We start from the raw sequence: 13,882 nt of genomic DNA on the forward strand, positions 1-13,882 counted from the left end.
ACTTGCCCCAGATTATATTTAGTGAGTAGCAGAGCCAGTACTAAAAACAAGTCCCCGTCCACAGACTGCTGCTCATTCCCTTAATGTGCATTGTCTCCCTCATACCAGACTGCTGCTGTTATTCAAGTTGACGACCCTGAACCTTCAGCTATTAATGAACGATTTACTCATCATTGTCAGCAGTTTCTACATATGAGTGAGGAAGACTTATTTTCAGATATTTTGGAAAGTTTTAAAATAAGGAATAAAAAATAAGAAATTAGCTTCCAGTTGAAATATTAGGATAAATGCTAGAGGATTCTGTGAATTTCATTTATATGAGATTATATGTACTTGTATACTTAGGAGCACTGATTAATGTGAGTCTTGTGTCCTAGGAGTGAGTGACAGGGAGGTAATTAAACATCATAAAAGTTACCTGATCTTTATTCTTCCTTTTACGTAAAAATTTATTTCCTATCTTCATACTTTTGTACAGACTAACTTTTGTGACTACAATGCTCTTCCACCTTACAAAGTGGAAAGTCTTACAATCTCTGACTTTCTTCTTGATTCAGTTCTAGTAATATTTCTTATTCAAGCCTTTCCTCCCCATGCCTCAAGTTATTAGAAACTCTCTACCCCTACTATATTTTTTGCATTAGTTTGGGTTTGCTTGTATGTATATAGTCTGTTCTTGTAGATTGTTGGTTTCTTGAAGGTAGGGGCAATTTTTGTTTTAAGCCCATTTTAGGTGCTTAATGAATTCTCATTCAATAAGTGAATGATCTTACAATTTCATCCAGTAGGAAGAGATTGGAGAAGTCTAATTATTGTGTACATTGGTTGAGTAGTGGGATGGAGACTTGGGAGATATAGTAGACATTATGAGCAATGTCTCATTGGGAAGGAGTCTGTCCAGAATGGAAGGTTTAGGAACCTTTATCACCAAAGACAGCTGTTGCAACTAGATGAAAATGTAATTGACAAATATTTTTAAAAACAGAATAAAATATAATGCATAATCAATGTGTGGTTTTCAAAGTCAACAGAGAACCAGGTATCTTTTTCTATTTGAGTTTTACAACACTGAGGTAGAGGAAGGTGGAATATAAGGGTGATTGATAAGGAGTTTCACCAAATCCGATGGGGCCTTTAATGTCAGCCTGATCAGAGTATGGACATCATGTGAGATCATCAGGCAGAGACTGGCCAAGTACGTGTTCAGTATGTTGGAATGATAATTTTGTTTCAGTTCTGCTTTGGACTAGTTAAGGGCTCTGATCCCTTAGATTGACAAAGGCTGATTTGGGGTAAAATAATGAGGGTCACACCATGGTAGAAAGGAGTGATTGTTAGATTTGGATTCAGACCTGAATTGAAGTAGTTGGTCTGTAATTTATTATGTTTGACCTAGGAAAAGTTCCTTAATCTCGCCAGTCATCAGTTCTTCAATTTCTAAAATGAGGGTTGGATGACCTTATGGTACCTTCAAGTAATAGTTTTTCTTCCTATCATAAGAAATATCTTTTCCAGAACACAGTATTGAGCATAATTTTTATCGTTATTTTTCAGTCATTCCAGTTATGTTCGACTCTAATCTCTTTTGGAAAATTTTTGGCACAAATACTAGAGTGATTTGCCATTTCCTTCTTCATCTCATTTTACTATTGAGGAACTTGAGGCAAACAGGATAGAGTGATTTATCCAAGGTCTTACAACTTGAAAATGTTTGTAGCTGGATTTGTACTCTGGAAGATGAGTGTTTGGCATTCAATTCACTATAGCACATAGCTGTCCAAATTCTCATTGTATTATCCCTGACTTAGTTCCTAAAGAAGGAAAATCTTACAGAAAACGTTTGAAATCCATCAGTAAGGTCAGTAATGGCTTTCATGGTTTTCTTTTCCCAGTTTTCTATTTGATCTGTTAAGACACATTTATAAACAAGACACAGATTCACAACTTAACTCCTAAGCAGCGCTAGGGTGCAGTTCTGTCTTCTTGGCTTTTTTGCTACCAGTTCTCCACTCTGTCAAATATAAGATTAAGTTGAGTGACCCCCAACTGCCCTTCCACAGAAGAAAATCATTCTTTATTGTCATGGCTCTGTCCCAGGAAAGATAAATGGTTCACCTTCCAGTGATGGGAAGTATAGGTGTTGACTGGGGTACAAATGAACTTTGTGACTCTCCTCCCTACTTTTTGATTCTTCTTTTATAAATTACTCACTCACTTCCCATGTACTGTGTGATCAAGTTATACTGTCTTCCTTGATGTTCACACAAGATCCTTCAACTCCCACCCCTGGGGATTTTCTTAAGTTGTCTTGCCTGCCTAGAATGCTCTCACTCATAATCTCTTCCTTGTGGCTTTCCTGGCATCCTGAAAGTCCTAATTTAAATTTTACCTTCTATAAGAATCCTTTCATAGAATCTTTACCTGCTACTTCCTTCTTCTGTTGATTATCTCTGTGAATAATGGATTTTTTGTTTGTATATAGTTATATGTTTTTGCTTCCATCAAGAGCAAGGATATTCTTCTTTATCACAGTACTTGGCACATAGTAGGTACTTAATAAATATTTATTGGCTGGTCACACTCCCAAAATTTTACAGCCCCACATATTTCCCAGTAACAGGCCTTTGTTCGCACTGGTCAATTCACTTCCAAAGCCATTTCCCATTGTTCCTTTATGGAATGGAAGATGGTTGACAATCCATTATTTAGATGAATGATTGGGGGAAATGGTGAGAAAAACTTAGCTTAGGTAGACCTCACTCATTGGAGTTTAGGAAGTTAAAAGGTTTGAAATCCCTCATCTATTCCTCCACACACAAACTCCAATTCATAGAAACTAAAAGATGGCATCTCAGGTATCACTCTCTTGTTAGATGTGTTTGTTGGGCATGGGATGAAACTTCAGTGGAAAATATCAAATGAAGACCACCCAGAAGGGGAAAAATAAAACAGAACAATCATTCAACTAGCATGCTTTAAAAATTAAGAACAGGAAATATAAAACTTGATTCCCTACATTCAGTAAACAGTGGCAGTGGTGGTCATGTAGTCAGTAAGACATAATTTTAAAATTTGTTTCTGCTGATTATTAACCTTTTGACCCTCCCAAATCCCTTAAGCTCTGTCTGCTTTATTTTTTTTTATTTTTGTGCTTGTAAAATGGGGGATAAAGATCTCATTTGTTACCCAGAGTTGCTGGGAGAATCAAATGAGATTATATTTGTAAAGACCTTTGCACTCATTACTCAAAGGACCTGGCCTATATTAGTTGAGTAACAAATGTTTTTTTTCCCTTTTCTTTTAAATTCCTGCTAGATATTTTAACTTCCCCTTCAGTTACACCCTGTTGTTCCCAGGATGAAGTGGGAAGTCAAGTTCAGTATTGAAAGCCCCACTTAGTTTGGTTCCAGCCTATGTCTTCCCTTGTGTTGTATGCAAATCCCTTCCCATCTTCTCGATTTCAATCACACTGCCTTATGTTCCTACTTGTTATCCTCTGTCCTCATTCTTAACCTGTCTGTACCTTTTTACTCTTTTGATCACTTTCTTCTTCTCAATACTGTCTTGACACTGGACATCCAGATCTCCTGGTTTTCCTCCAACCTCTCTGCCCATTCCTTCTTTGTTTTTCTTGTTAAATATTCCTCCAGATCACACTCTTAAGGTATGTACCTTTTGAATTCTTTCATGGACCCTGTTCTATTCTTTCCTGTACTCGATCACTTGATGAGCTCATCAGCTTCCATGGATTAAATTATTATCTTTGTGCTAATGATTCTCCTAATTTATTTTCCTAACCCAAACTTTATGTTGACCTCCAATCTTGTATCTCTTAACTCCCTTTCATACTTTCACAAATGGATGTCCGCTAGATATTTTCAAATCAATGTCCAAAATTGAACTCATGATTTTTTGCGGTCCCTTATCACCTCATGCTTGATATCGTGACATCAAACTGATATTTTATACCATTGTGATAGCCTACCGGTTGGTCTTTCTGACTCACGTCAGTCCCCACTTCAATTTTTTGCCATGATTTACCAAAATTAGTATCCTAATGTATAGATCTGATTATGTAAATTCCTCACGCTCCCTCAGTAAACTCTAGTGGCTCCCTATGGCCTTCAGCAACAAATAGAAAATGCTCTGTTGGTGTTCAGATCCCTTCATAAAATTTTTCCACGAACAAAACATTCTGTTTCAGAGCTCTGAATTTTCTTTGGCTCTCCCCCATCGCTGGAGTGATCTCCTACAACATGTCAGCCTAATGCCTTCCCTGCCTTTCTCTAAGCCTTCACTAAGAATCCATCTTCTACAGGAAGCATTCCACAATACTTTCTCATCCCAGTGTCTTCCTTCTCATTATTTTCCATTCATCCTTTATTCAGCTGGTTGTAAATATTTGTTTGCTTTCCCACTCTTAGTTTGCTTGTGAGCGCTTTGAAGGGCAGAGACTTCTCTGCTTCTCTTTGTATCCTTACCATTTAGCATATAGCAGGCCCTTAATAAGTAATTATAGAAAAATTGGAACAGAAGTTTTTGCAAGGGTCAATATTGAAAAATTACTCATGCATATGTTTTATCAATAAAAAGCTATAATAAAAAATAAGTAATTATAGACTTTTCCTAAAGTTCATCACTCTCTCACCTCTCTGCCTTTTCATAGAATATCTCCTACATCTCTCATAGATTCCTGTCTTACCCCTAACCTTTTATAAGACATCTTTCTTTTTCCCATGAATGTTTATGACCTCTTATCTTCTCAAATTAGCTTGTATATGCCTTTCTGCAAGGAAGGAAGGTTGTGGTAGATAGAGTATCAGGCTTGGACTCAGGAAGACCTGAGTGGATTCAGGATTTGTTAATTATGTGATCCCAAGTAAGTTACTTGCCTTCTGTTGGCCTTTGTTTCCTAATCTGTAGCACTGGGATAATTATAACCCACTTGTAGGGTTCTCAGTATCAAATGAGATCATTTTCATAAAGCATATCGCCAACATCTATATGATAATTTAATGTTGGCAATTACTACTGTCATCAGCAGGGGCATCTTTAGCCCTATCACCAGAACCCCTAACTGCTACTAGAGTTCATTTGCTGGCTTTGATTGGAAGAGCAGAGCAGTTTCTTCCAGAGTATCTTATCCATGTGAAATCACAGCAAATTACAGCAGACAGTGAAAGGTAGATATAGCTCTAAGACCTGGATCAGATCTCTAATTCTTGGATAAGCTTCCCCAAAATTAGAGATGTCATAACGTGAACTCAGCCACTTCAAGAAACAGTAGCTTCCCCTTCACTTCAAGGGAAAACATGATAACCACTTACCAGATAGAGGGGATTCTTGTTAAAATCTAAGGTTTTGCACCAAATCTCTTTCCAATACCCATTCCACTCTGTACATACTCGCTGACTTCCTCTTAGAAAAGAAATTGAGCAACTTCACTTCTTAATAGTGACCAACCCAGCATTTGACCCCAGGATCCAAGGTTGATAGAATTCTCTATATTCCACACCACCATTCCACACAGGCAGGAGGTCTTTTAGAAGTAGCATTGATGATTGCATTATGTCTGAATCCTCATAGATTTTAGTATTAATTAAGAATATCTCTCTTGATGAGATGATTTAGTGTTTATAAAGCTTTTTAAAACCTTATATATGTAATATTCAGGGTCTTTCCCATTTAATTCAGATACTTCTTGGTAGCTTTTATTAAAAAAGAAAAGCATTATTATTAAAATGTTTACTTTATGTGCTATGAGACCTTTTCTTTTAGCTTTGATAGAAACACATCATTTATTTAAAAATTATTATTTAGTATTTATTTTATTCTCATTACATGTAAAAATAATTTTACCATGTCTTTTTAAATTTTTGAGTTGTAAAATCTGTCCCTCATTCCTTTCTCACTTCTGTTATCGAGATGGCAAATGATTTAATACAGGTCATACAAATCTTTGCTATATCAGTCATATTGTAAAACAAAACCTTGAACAACCAAAAAATGAAGAAAAATAAAAATATATACAATTTATATTCAGATACCCTAAGTACTTTGGAGATGGATATATTTTTCTTCATAAGTCTTTAGAATTGTCTTGGATCATTGCATTGCTGAGAATAGCTTAGTCGTTCATATTTATTGAGCATCGACTAATGTGCCAGATTTTATAAGAATCACTGGAGTACAAATACAAGCGAGCACTTCAGTTTCTGCCTCCAAGGAGCTTATGTTCACGTTAATGAGGACAGCATATTCAGAAGACCTAGAAAGCAACACAATTCGTCCCCTCTCTCGGGAAAGCTATTGATGATGATTTCCTTGGCACATAGACTCAATGCCAATTTCCAGGTCAGAAAAAAGAAATGGTTTACTGACTGCACATAATTCCAAATTGTTTTCTTGAATGGTTGGACTTATTTCTAGCTTCCTGAACATAATTTCACTGTGTATGACTTTCCACATTTGTCCCCATTTCTTAGATGAAATAGGTGAGACAGAGAGTAGAGAGATTAAATGGTTTTCCTTGGGTCCCTCATTCAATGGCTGCTTTCTGTCTATTATCCTGTTGGACTTTCCAAGAGTCTGTGCTTTTTTACATTCCTAGGGAGCTCCTCCTGGCAAAATAAATGACAAAAAAGAGGTGGTTTTTTCTTGTAACCTTCAGAACTCATCCTTTCTTGCATCAACAGATCATGTATCCTAAGGACACACACTTGTTTTGAGAATTGCACAGAAAATGATTAAAATAGAAAGGCTGGTTTTGAAGCAGTGACTTCCTGTTCTTCAGTCTGATTGTTTACAGTAGATAGTGACAGTTTCTGCTAACTAGACAGACCAACAGCGGAATAACTCCCTGACCTTTCAAGCAACCTAAGGAAATGAATCAGAATGCAGACAGTCATCCTTTCAAAGACCTCCACTGTTATACACAAAGAACACCCAGCTGAATACAGGATGGATAAGTTGGAAAGAATGAAAAGTTATTTCCTCGAAAAATTATTTCCCCCTACCTACTCAGTTGCCAAGCCTTATTGATTCTAGATTTGTGATGGCTCTCGTGTCAGTCCCCTTCTCTGCAGTCATGTAACGACTCAGTAGTTCAGACCCTCATCCCTTCTTACCTGGATTATTTCAATAGTGCCCCCCTTCCGTGGGTAAGAATCCCTGTTTCAAGTGTCTCTCTTCCCCATAACAGTTCTTACATAAAGCATCAACGGGAGGAATGGATGCAAATTTAGAGTATAATAATAGTAAACAGAAGACAAAAAGAAATACATGTGACTAAGGGAACCCATTTCTTCGCTTTGTTGGGAATTGGTCTTTTCTTATGGTATCCTTATGGTACTCTCTGCTGGCTGTTTTGTTCTGAATCGATCTCTGAAGGTTGAATCGTTGGGCTCCCTTTGTCTGCCCTTCCTCAGAGCTCAACTTTCAACTGCTAGGGTTAAAGTCTCTCTTAGAATACTTCTCTGTTGCTTCTTCTCGGGATGTCTCTACTAACTTCTTTCTTCCCTTTGCTCCCCTTCTTCCTCCTTTTCCACTTCTTTTTTCCTGCCTCCTCATCTTACCCTTCTTCCCATCTTTTCTCTTTTCAGCTTCTTCTCTATCAGAGGAAAATTACTCTTCTGTCTAACGGCAATTGAGCAATCTCTTTTACACAAGCTTGCCTGCATACTTCTTTTGATAAATTAATATATCACCTGCATTTTCTTTACTTAGATCATTTTGGAATAATACTTCCCTCCCCACATAGTTACTACGACTTTTTAAAATTTTGCTTTCTTTACTGCCTTTCAGGTAAAGTTGACAAACTTTGAATTTTTCCCTTTTTTTCTTTTTCTTTTTGCTCAAATACCATTATTTCATTAGTGGCAGAAACTCCCAGGGAGGAAATATATTCTATCATGGTAAATGAGCACCTGTGTTGCATCTTGGTGCTGGTAACTGATGCTGGTAATAGCTGGTAATTACTGCAGGTTAAGTTTCTCAAGTTATTTTCTTCTCCCAGTTGCCTGGGGCAGTAGGAGGTTGATTTGTGTTTAGTCATAAAGTCAGCATTCTTCATAAACAACACTTGAACCCCAAGTCTTACTGATTCTAAAGATCGCTTTCTATCTCTTACCATGCAATCCTGTTTCAATTCAGCCCTGTTGTACGGTGTTTAGCATTCCCTACTTTGTTTCCGGGTCTTTACTGCCATAAAAAATTAGTTACGATTATTTTCTTGTGGTTTTTGTCTCTGTATTCCTTGGCATTTATGGCAGCAGTGGGGTCTTTTGGTGCATTTACTTGCTTATTTTTTTCCTAATTTTGAGTTGTTTGCAGTGTGGTTTGACTAATTTGTAGGTGGGTGGTGCAGTAGAGTGCCAGCCATGGAATCAACAGGACTTGAGTTTCAAATTCTGCCTCAATTACTACAAGTGTGACCTGAGGAAAGTCACTTAAATTTGTCTGCCTCGGTTTCTCACTTTTAAAACGAGCTGGTGAAGGAAATGGCAAATCATTCTAGTACTCTTGCCAAGAAAACTGCAAATTGGTTCAGGATGAGTCAAACAGGACTGAAAGAAATCAATAATAATAAATCAATCCACAGCTCCAATAAGCATATATAAGTGTGCTTATCTTTTTGCTTTCCCTGTAGTACAGATAATTTCCATGTGAGGTAATGAACAGATCATTTTGAAGACCAATACCCTCTGTGATAGATAGGAATGAGTCTATCTTGTTGCATTTTCTTTCCCTGGGGCAGTAGACTGAAGAATTAGGGGGGATATCTTTGGGATGGGAGACTATCCAACATCTATCAAAGTCCACCCTCTATTTATACCATTATGTTAGCATAATTGCTGCCTACTCTTGGGCAGCCACAGTACAGCAGTACAGATGCCACCACGGTTCGTGAGATATTGGGCACAATAACCTTCCTTTTTGATTACTAAAAGAAAAAAAATGAAAGCAGCTGCTATTTAGAAATTCTGGGTTTCCCCCTCTGTCTTTCTGTTCTTGTGATTATATAGCTGCCTCTTTACTAAGCTGTAGCTTAGGAGCCCCTCTCTACCACCTTATAAGGCCGAATAGAGAAGCAAGTTGATTAGATTTTCAGAAAAATGAACAAAGAAACCGATTTCACATGGGAATCAGGCTACATGGGCAAGATTTAAAAGCAAATAAAGTTGGATTTTAAAGCTAATTGTAGACACCAAAATTTCTTCTTAACTTATTGTTGTATGTGGCTGATATAATTCAGTGACAGATATTGCAGCTATCCCAACTGCTAAACAAAACCAAGTGAAAGGAGCATTTCCTAGACCTGACGTGCTATGGAGTTTGCCATTGTACTTTCTCTTTTTCTTTCCTTCCTGTCTTGTTTAACCACTGATGAGGGATGGTTCATTGTCTGAGGGGAGCAGACAAAATGGGTTTAGCAATGAGAGAGATGTAATAACAAAAGGTATTGAAACCAAGATTTCTTTTTTATTGCCAAATTTTGGATTGTGATATTCCAGATTTATTCATCAAGATATTAAATAATATTGTCTCAAAGGTGCCATGGAAAAAAATCTCTTAACGATTGTTTTTTTTCCAGTGGCCAGGCAAAAAACTATGTTTGGTGAAATGCCAAATAATAAATGTTGCAATCATTAGCAATAAGGAGTGTAAGGAAAACATTTAATGAGAGTTTGAGGTAAGGAGCCCCGGCACCTTTTCTGGTTCTTTACTTAAACACTTTTCCTCAGTGGGCCTCAGTTTTCACATCTGGTAAATTAGGAGATTTGATTAAATGAGCTCTGAGGTTTGGTGATACGTCTGAAAAAGGAACCGGTACCTAGGTGGTGTCAGCCCAACTCAGGGCTGCCTTCGGAACTTGTTCAAACACTTTTCAGCACCCTTGCTAGTTCCTGGAACAGGAGCAGCAGTGTTTAGGAGACTCTGGTCTTCTATCAAAATAAAAATTCTTTTTTCAAAGCATATGAATGAAAATACACAACAGCAGCAGGAAAGTATGCTCATAAATGTTTGACTTTAGATGGAAAGGCAATTAGCAATAGACAATGAAGGGAGAGAAAGGCAGATGGCTGTACAGATTGCTTGGACAAGAGAACTCCTCAAATATTTGGGGAAAATTTTTGTCATTGCTGCCATCAGTCTCACAGCTGGAGCGATCGCAAAAGAAGCAACTGTACCTCTTTCTCCCTGTTGTTACATTAAGCTTTATATTGCTTATCAATATGCTATTGATTATGGAACTCTTGTGCTGAGGAAGAGAGACAAAGCAGAAAACATACTGAATGCAGAGAGCAGCAAGGCGTAGATTCCAAGAGGGGTGACTAATTTTGAAAACATTGAATAGTCCAGAAAAACTCCAAAGAAATTCTTCATAGAACAATGAAGGTAGCTTATTTAGTCTCTATTCAAAGCACAAAATAGCTTGGGTGAATCAAATACTCTTTCATTTAATTTTTCAAACAGTATCAATATTTTGGATATTATGTGTTTTGTCAAAAAAACTCATCATGTCTAAAATATATCCTCCATATTCTTTTTAAGGATAATTGTTTCCTTTTCATATTTTTGAGGTAAGTGTGCTGAAACATATGGTAATACTTAATGTGTTTTACAACTTTCCTAGCTGCCATTTTGGGCTTGTTAAATTAATGGCTTTAAAACACTTCTGATTATACACATATGATTAAAAATACTTGAGCATGCACCTTGAACACTTACACATGCACACACTCCTACATATATATATATAATATATATATATATATATAATATATATATATATATACATGCACATGTATTTATAAAGTTTATTATGTAAGTTTTAAAGCTTATTTAATGAAGATGCAAAAAAAATGACTTTTTTTTTTTAAAGCAAAGGAAAGAAAAGAACACTGGCCCTGATGTTAAAAGACCTGGATTCAAATCCTATCCCTTATTCTTATTATTTGTATGATTTGGAGCAAGTCTCTTCCCATCTCTGTGCCTCAGTTTCAGTACTTTCTAGTGAAGGGTTTCAACCAGATGTTTTATGAGTTTCCTTCCAAGTATAAGCCCAGAATACATCTTTTGGATCTTATTAGTATAAAGTTGTATGGGGCAAAGGAATGAGGTTAAGTACCCAGTGGGATAATATTCCCTTTATCTCTGTGATTTTGTAATAGACTTATCTAAGGAAATCATAAAGAAGGGAATAGGACCCACATGTGTTAAAATGTTTGTAGCAGCTCTTTTTGTGGTGGCAAAAAATAGGAAAATGAGTAGATGCCATCAGTTGGGGAATGACTGAATAAGTTATGGTACATTAAAATCATGGAATATTATTTTTCCATAAAATGAAGAAGAAGCTGATTCTAGAAAGGCTTGAAAAGAATTATATGAAATGATGCTGAGTGAAGTGAACAGAACCAGGAAAACATATCTAGTAACAGCAAGATTGTATGATGATCAACTAAGAAAGACTTGGTTCTTCTCAGTGGTTTATTGATCCAAGGCAATCACAGTAAACTTGGGATAGAAAATGTGTTAAGGGGCAGGCCAATTCTCTGAGAGCCTCCACAGCTGTGGATCAGAGCATCTGAAGGAGTTGCAGGGCAGCCTTTGCTGACACAGGTGTTGCAGACTGGGAATGAGAAAAATTGGAGGCAGAGGGGAGAGGAGAGAGGTCAGACAATGCAATGGCTTCTCAGTCAGAGAGATCAGAGAACAGCAACTGCCTCTCAGTCTCCTTTTATCCTCCTCTCACAAGAGGAGATCCATTCCGTGTTGGATCTCCAGCAGCCAGGAGCTCCTGGTAGCGCAACAAAAATGCCATCTGCATCCAGAAAAAGAAAAAGAACTAAGGAGATTGAGTGTAAATCAACACATGCTATGTAGACTTCTTTTTTCTGTTTCTTTTTCTTTCATGGTTTTTCCTCTTTGTTTTGATTTTTACTTCCAACACAATTCTTAAAGAAATATGTATTTTAAAAGTTAATATTTGGGTGTTTGTTAATATTACAGAACAAATGAAACAATAAAAATAGACTTACCTAAGGCCATGTAGAATCAAATAGTTGCAGTAAACTAGTATTCATGCTCAGGACTTCTGACTCCAAAATAGTCTTCTATCCACTCAATATGTTTTGTCTCCTCTAGGACAAGAGAGATTAAGAGATGTAACACAAAAAAAAAAATATGCTCGAGTGAGGGTTTAACACCAGATTTCTAATTCTCAGAGACTTTTTCTAACAATGGTGCTGGTCCAAAAGCAGAAGCTGCATGAGCATGATGTGGATGACTATGCCTGGGTTTCCATCCACATGTGTTTCCTTCCTTATATCACCAGGGAAGATATTTTCTTTGCCCTTTCATTATCTTATATCCCTTTTATTCTGCTTTTTCTTTCAGTGGATGGCTGTATCGACTGGTCAGTGGACCTCAAGACATACATGGCTCTCGCCGGAGAGCCGGTCAGAGTGAAGTGTGCCCTGTTCTATAGTTACATTCGTACCAACTATAGCACGGCCCAGAGTATGGGCCTCCGGCTCATTTGGTACAAGAACAAAGGGGATCTGGAAGAACCCATCATCTTCTCTGAGGTCCGAATGAGCAAAGAAGAAGACTCCATCTGGTTTCATTCGGTAGAGGCTCAAGACAGTGGGTTCTACACTTGTGTTTTAAGGTGAGTGTCACATTAAACAATGACTCTCTGTTTCTCTGTTTGAAAAAGTGACATGTTTGAATAAAATGACCTTTAAAGTCCTTTCTGTCTCTGGAAAGTCTCCCAAAGTTACTCATTCTTACCACAAAAAATCCTTAGCTTTTCTTTTTTCAAAATAAAATTCTGGTGTCCTCCTTATACACTGATTATGTTGCAGAAAACTCACATCTAAAGTGGATTTTGTGTAAATCAGACAATTCTAAATGCATTCTGTAAGCCCATAATTTTTAGAGGATCTTTTGTATTAGAGCAACCAACCCTGGGCTTCAACTGTGCCCTCAGGCAATCACTAGCTGTGTGTCCCTGGGCAAGTCACTTAACTCAGGTTTTCTTTAAAAAAAAATCATCAAGCTTCTTTTGTTCATTATTGTGGCTTCAATGAATTAGGGAGCGCATTGTTCTGATGCAGTCAGTAGAGCCTTGAAGTGAACAAGCTCCGTTCTAGTCTCACCTCTAACCTATATGAGAAACAAGTCACTTAACCCCTTAGAGCTCTAGACTAATAGTGTTAAACTGCTATAGAAAGATATTTTTGTAAGTGGCAATAGTGACAAATGAACATCCTCTGTGATGTACTGTATTTTCATTTATTTTGTGAGACATTTCTAAATTACATTTTAATCTCGGTCGCGAAATTACTGGTGTTTTCCCCCATGTTTCTTCATGTTTGAATCCTCTAATCAATGAAACTCATTCAGACAGTAAATTACAGACAAGGGTCTTTAATGGAGAAAGTTACCATGTTGTAAATCTCCTACATTGATGAAATCTCAGCATTGGCCCTAAAAATTCATCAAATCATGTAATCCACAGATAGCCAAAGTCACAGGGTTTAGTTCCCAAAGTGCTTTAGTTCTCAAAGTGGTTCATGTACAGTGCAGAGGAAATGCTTTCATTGCTCTCTGCTAAGAGCCTATATGGATCTGTTTCTGGCTCATGATATCTTAGAAGAAAAAGGGAATCATAGTATCATTGTTTTTTGTTTGTTTGTTTGTTCTTTTGCTGAGATAATGGGGGTTAAGTGACTTGCCCAAGGTCACACAGCTAAGAAGGCTTAAGTGTCTGAGACCAGATTTGAACCCGAGTCCTACTGACTTCAGGACTGGTGCTCTATCCACTGCACCACGTAGGTGCCCCCCCCTTTTTTTCTTCACACTTAGTGTTAAATCA

At 37.2% G+C, this 13,882-nt stretch overlaps 1 protein-coding gene across 1 annotated transcript in view; it reads left to right on the forward strand.

Moving 5' to 3' along the window:
• The window catches only part of IL1RAPL2 (interleukin 1 receptor accessory protein like 2), an 878,604-nt gene that overhangs the window by 407,295 nt on the left and 457,427 nt on the right, over positions 1 to 13,882 (forward strand). The window contains exon 2 of the mRNA XM_051968000.1: positions 12,400 to 12,673. Coding sequence (XP_051823960.1) covers positions 12,400 to 12,673 — 274 coding nt within the window. The remainder of the gene's footprint in view (positions 1 to 12,399; positions 12,674 to 13,882) is intronic.

Source organism: Antechinus flavipes, chromosome X, assembly GCF_016432865.1.
Source record: "Antechinus flavipes isolate AdamAnt ecotype Samford, QLD, Australia chromosome X, AdamAnt_v2, whole genome shotgun sequence".
Classification (NCBI taxonomy): Eukaryota; Metazoa; Chordata; class Mammalia; order Dasyuromorphia; family Dasyuridae; genus Antechinus; species Antechinus flavipes.